The sequence below is a fragment of the Trachemys scripta genome, chromosome 18 (assembly GCF_013100865.1).
Source record: "Trachemys scripta elegans isolate TJP31775 chromosome 18, CAS_Tse_1.0, whole genome shotgun sequence".
Taxonomy (NCBI): domain Eukaryota; kingdom Metazoa; phylum Chordata; order Testudines; family Emydidae; genus Trachemys; species Trachemys scripta.
The window spans coordinates 9,717,536-9,723,541 of NC_048315.1; the positions used below are offsets into that span (position 1 = coordinate 9,717,536).

At 47.9% G+C, this 6,006-nt stretch overlaps 1 protein-coding gene across 1 annotated transcript in view; it reads right to left on the reverse strand.

Annotated features, from left to right (window-relative positions):
* Positions 1-146: 146 nt before the first annotated feature.
* IFT20 (intraflagellar transport 20) overlaps positions 147-6,006 on the reverse strand; it is a gene marked incomplete in the record, with an annotated part of 6,131 nt that continues 271 nt past the window's right edge. Inside the window, 4 exon segments of the mRNA XM_034752371.1 lie at positions 147-604; positions 805-908; positions 1,835-1,920; positions 3,211-3,380. Coding sequence (XP_034608262.1) covers positions 523-604; positions 805-908; positions 1,835-1,920; positions 3,211-3,337 — 399 coding nt within the window.

The window sequence follows — 6,006 nt, forward strand, 5'->3', positions numbered from 1 at the left end:
TGTAGACATGAAAAGCTGTATTCGGTAAACTATTAAAGTGACAATCCAGTGAACTAGTTAAATCTAAGGAAAATAGTCTCTTCATTATCTAAATAACATGAGCAGCTGATTCGGGCAGGTCAAAAAACTGAAAATAAAGCAACTTCTAAAAAGAATAATTTATTTCCTGATTTCCCAAAGTATTGTAAACTTAAAGAAAAAAAAAAGGGGTGGGGATGATCCATGTAATATAACAGTAGTGTCCATTCAAAGATTAAATGAAATCAAACTACAGGGACCATACAGATTTTTTTTAAAAACGAGACAGGTTAGAACTCTTCTTATTTACACATCCCTGGAAAATCCCTCCTTTTTGCCATTTTAATGTAAGTTCACATAGTGTTAAACTGTTTGGGGTTTTTTTTGCCTTTACACATACTGCTTTGCTCACTGGTACACAATATAAAACTGCATATTTTAGAATCGTCAGGATACTGGAAAGGTACAAGTTTGCCCAGTCAGCGGATGTTGGTCTTAAATCCTTTATTTCTGAAAAATGAATTGGTCAATGAATTCGTTCTGGTCAGCTTCTATTTTACACAGGGTCTCGTACTCCACTCGGTATCTGGAAAAGAGAGAGAGAGAGAATGAATGGTTACAACCTGTACTTAGAGTTTAAATACTGGAACTGAATTTCTAGTCCACAAAACCAGTGATATTAATAAAGTTAGTCACGTTTGTTCTGTTACTATCGATTCTTTCAAAATACTAAACCAAACTCCTGGAAAACTATCATTCTTGGCTTCATGTAACAGCTTAGCTTACCTTTCCAACTGCATTTTCTTCTCAGTTATTAAAGCCTGAAGTTGCTGCTGCTGTGCTTCTCTTTGCTTCGCTATAGACTTTAGCAAGTTTCGGGCACCAATTGCCTATGGAAACAAGACTGGGTTTTAGTAATCGAGCTGTATCATTGTTTACTACTGTCATTTCTAACCAATCAACTTTCCAGGTAGTTTTAATAATTAGACTTCAAGGAAGATAACATCTTCGTAGAGTTTCCCTTCAAATATTCACTACTCTGACTGACCCAGGTTAGTAACCTGCGCAAGACCAAAGGCAAAGCCAGGTCTAGAAATATTACTTGGCCACTGGATGATTGGGGCAAGGAAGGGACAGGTAAGCGCAGAATTGACCATTAGTTCTGAACTTTTTCCAATATAAATAAGTTTGTGGGAATTTTTTTTTTTAAACACACTAAATGTCCAGGCTTGTTTCTAGACTGACCTATAAAACACAGATCTTAGTGGCATGTATTTCTACATGTGCATCAACAAGAACATTCAAAAAAGTAGCTAGGAAGAGGTGTATAAATAAAAGCTCTTTGTTTTCTAATCAGCTGCTTCCGTCTGCCAGGTATATTTGGTGATGGCACTGCCCACTGCGACACGTTGACACTTAATGTCCCACGCACTCAATTTTGGCCCTATTGAATGAACTGGTGGAAGGAAAATACTGATTAGAAAGAAGGAATCTGCTATTTACATGCAAACATAGTTGATAAGCTGTAGGGCTGGGAAAAAACAAGCACCTGGAATGACATGACACTTTAATGAGCTTGCTTGTTTGTGTGCTACTGGCTAGCATTAGTCCTTTAAACCCTTGGTAACGAACAACTATGATGTTAATCCAAAGACGGGTGTTACCTCTCTACCACCTAAAAGATCCCTAAAACAATCTATCATACCGATTGAATAAATAGCTAGATTGCTTAGATCATACAGTAGATAGGGCAGGGGCTGTCTGTGTATTGTACAGGACAGAGTACTTCATGGGCCAATAATTCAATGTACGGTACCTTCATCTTCTCATTTTCAGCTGCTTTTGCTAGTTGATCAACAAGTTCTATTAAGCTACCCACTATTTTCTGAAACTCGGCAATTTCTGCAAAGGAAAAAATGGTGGCGTTTAAGCTAAAAGTATTCATCAAAATGACACACACCTTTTTCTATAGCATTTGAGTGCTTTTTAACCTGGATTTCTTAATGTTTTATATTCTTAACCATTTTGAAATTGATTGTATCAGGCATACGTTTAGTTTAAGATCTTCATTGCTACTAAACTTAAGATGGAGAAGAGGAAAATATAATGAAAGGCCGTTAAGCACTGATGAGGTTGAGTTCTTGTATCCTATTAGGACATCTAATCTTAGTTTGACTTCCCTATACTCTTCTTGATTCAGATCTAAATTTAAAAAGAGATGTCCATACAAGGATAGGTGCCCTAACATACCATAAAATCCCAGCAACAAACATAATCATTGCAAATAGAAACTCAACCAGCCACCTACCAAGAAACCCTCTTTTCCTGTATCGGAAAAATTATTATAGGTGATGGAGACAGGAATGTGTTAGTCATAGCACATTTCATTATCAAATTCTCTGCCTTCATTAGCCTATTACCATTAAGCACCGCTCAGACACTAAAATTCACAAGAAAGGTTGCTCTAAAACTGTAATAGGTTTTTTCACCCTGTTAATGAGACTGTGTTGGCTGATAGAAGACAATGCAACAGTGTCTGCACAGTAGACTCACTGCCTGTACTGACTTGTTAGCTTCAGAAAACGTTTGTAAATTGTGTAATGGTTGCGTATGGGGGAAAATATCAATATTCTCAGGTGTTTCATAGATAGGGTTTATTGTGGGAAGCAGTTTGGCAGGCACAAATTCAGCTCCAGGTCTGGTTTTCTCTACAGGGAACTACTGCTAATGAGCATTGATAGAATCATAGGTTTGGAAGGGACCTCGAGAGGTCATCTAGTCCAGTCGTCTGATGTTACGGCTGTAACTGATGTGAAAAGCCAGAAGGAACAAGCTAACCAAAGCTACCGCTTAACACTATCAATTAACAAAAAGACTTCTAAAAACAAAAGCAGACCCTTGGTTTAAACTCCGTGAATGCATCCTTTCTTCTTTCCATTGCTCCTACTCCTTATTGGGTGCTCTTTTCAGGCAAGCTGATGACAAAACTAAGTGAGGTGAGGTAGGGATGTACGTATGGTTTTGTTTCAAAATTCCACCTGTGAATGGTAACTAGTTCCAGTTTTGTCATTAGATGGACTCCTTTTAAAGATGGTAAAAGGCCAGCCAGCAGCAAAAGCAGTATTTAGACCTGATGTTTAGTATTGCTGAGAGCTTGACCTAGACAGAACTAAGAAAAAGGAAAGAACTTACTGTCCACAAAAGCTTTGCATTCTTCTTTGAGTTCAATTGTTTGCTGTGCAACCTCAGGGTCCAAAATTCGTAGTTTATTCAGCTCATCAAAGTGAACACTTGCATCTCCTAGAATGCCTTTGGCCATCTCTGTCTCGCTTCAGGATACAACGTAGAATAAGCTGGTTGCACTAAACGTATAAAGGGGGAAAAAGTGAACAGCATGCAAAGAAGAGCATTAAATTCACAGCAGCTACCCATGGAAATGATTCATGGGATTGGGGCAAGAGAGGTAAGTGAGGACAAACATCTATTATATGATTCAAGATGTCCCTTAAAACTACCCAAACAAGTGCAGTTACTTGTTACTAAGTTACTAATCCCGGCCCGGCCCCCCCTTGGACTGGTTGAACCACACCTTATTATTTGTAACACTTAAACAAAGGTCTGTTTAAAAAAAAAAAAAAAAGTTTCTTTCAGTCCTAAGATTCTCAGCCACTTTCAGCTGATACTCAGAGACCCTAGCGTGAGACAGAACCTTAAAACCACAAAATTGTATAGGCCCATCCCAATGCCCAGGAAGAATGACAGTAAGATACTCTTCACTTGAGCCCTAGGAGCTGGTGGTTTACAGGGGAAAGTGGGGAAACTGGACTATGATGTAATGAGAAACATCTGCCTGAGCCCTGGCTCTATAAATTATGCATGCCCAAAGCTGCTGCTCTCCCCGGAGTGGGAGTTTGAGCCAGGCCAACCATCAGCACTTCATCTGTCCTTGTGCCACCTTGTGAAAAGAAGCTGATAGACCAAGGCCTGACTGTCTCTAGGACATGTGAGAGATGAATTGATCCCTACATGGCAGAGGAGGTGATGCTGAGCAGAACCTGGTACCTTTAGGAGCAGAGGAGGTGTCACAAGTTTACAGAGCAAGGCCAGGAAATGTTCCTGACTGCAAAGCTGTAACTGAGAGCCTGGAGAGGGAGTGTGCCCCCAGGCAGACCCTCACCTCACTTTCTAACTGCCTCCACCTGTCAACTCCCCTCTAGGCTTCCTTCTCAGCGGGCAGACCTCCTGCCCCAACATTAGACTTTCCATGGAGGGCTGGGAATCTTGAAGAAAACATCAGAGGCAGCTCTCAGCCCTTCCCTCCACCAATGAATTTCTGCAATTCTCCCACCCTTGATGGCAATGATGATCAGGCTCGTGTCAATCCTGTGATGATGTGTTCACCGCATTGCATAGGGTTGAGATGGCTGGGTGGGGGCTGACCGTCCCAGCCCAAGTTTAAGAGCAGCAGGGGGAGAATTGCAGAAAAGCCTTGGGGTAGATGCAGCCCAGGTGGGCTGCCTCCCACCCTGCTCCCCTAACCCCAGCTCCTCAGTGAGCAGAACGGGGGGGTCGGGGGGAAGTGGCCTGGCAGGTAGAGCAGGGCATCAGGACTCCTGGCTTCTATCCCCAGCTCCGCCAATGAGCGGCTGCCTGGCCGCTGCCAAGTCCCTGGAGCTGTGCCTCAGTTTCCCCTCTGTATCTGGGGAGGAAACTGCTTCCCCACCGACCTGGGGCTGGCTGGGGAGGCCAGGTCAGTGCTGGGGGGGCAAGGCCAGCCTGCCCCCCACCCTGGCTCTGTGTGTATGAGGGGGGGCAAGGCCAGCCTGCCCCCCACCCTGGCTCTGTGTGTGTGTGGGGGGGGGGGCAAGGCCAGCCTGCCCCCCACCCTGGCTCTGTGTGTGTGTGGGGGGGGCGGGCTGTGGAGCGTCCTAACCCGGTGGAAGTAGAACCCAGGCGTCCGGGAACCAACCCCCCTGTGCCCCGCGGCTGGTATTTACCTGCCAGATTCCTGCGCTCGCGCCGCGCGCCCCCCTCCCGCCACTGCGGGCTCTGGCTGCCACGGCGACAGCCCGGGTATCACCCCCGCCCCCATGGAACGTACCATTCGCGGGGGGGGGGGGGCCCGGGGCATCCTGGGGGCTGTGGCCCCAAACGGGGGGACAGCACAGGGCACGGGGGGGGGGGGGGCGCTGCAGCCGGGAGGTTTGTGGCCCAGCCCGGGGGCTCATCCTGCACCAGGCACTGCCCGTCTCGTCCCTGCCCCACCCGGGCCAGCGCTCCGGAGCGAGCCCCGTGCGTCGGGACGTTGTTCCGTGACAGGTTACACCCCCCGCCCCGAGTGAGCAGCATCTCCCCTTCCCCAAAGGGGCGGCTCCAGGCAGCCCAGGGGTGTGCAGGGAAGAAATGGGAGGCGCCCCTCGGCATGCTGGGAGCGGGGGTCAGTACAGGGGGCTGCCGCTGCTGTATCCTGGGCTGTGTGCAGCCCCCCGAGCCCCTCACCCGGACACGTCCCATCCTCAACGCACTTTGCAACCATTGGCCAAGCCTGGGGAGCGGTGTCCGGGTGGGGCGGGGCCACCGGGCTGGGGTGGGGGGGGGGTTGCATGCTGGGGGCCGGAAAACCATTAAGTTAAGACATAGTGGCCCAGTTGCATGCTGGGGGCTGTAGTCTTTAAGGGCAGGCGGTCCCGGTGCATGCTGGGGGCTGCAGTCCTTAGAGGACGGTGGCCCGGTGCATGCTGGGGGCTGTAGTCCTTAGAGGACGGTGGCCCGGTGCATGCTGGGGGCTGTAGTCTTTAAGGGCAGGCGGTCCCGGTGCATGCTGGCGCCCGTAGTCCCAGCTGCAGGGAGCGGTCCCGGGCCGCGGGTCCCGGCTGTGGGGGCGGGAGGAGCTCGGCCCAGCCCAGGCCGGGGAAGCTGCGGTTGGAGGCGGTGCCCTGAGCAGGGCTGAGATTTGGGCCTGGGGCCTCTTGGAGCGGGGTCTGTGAG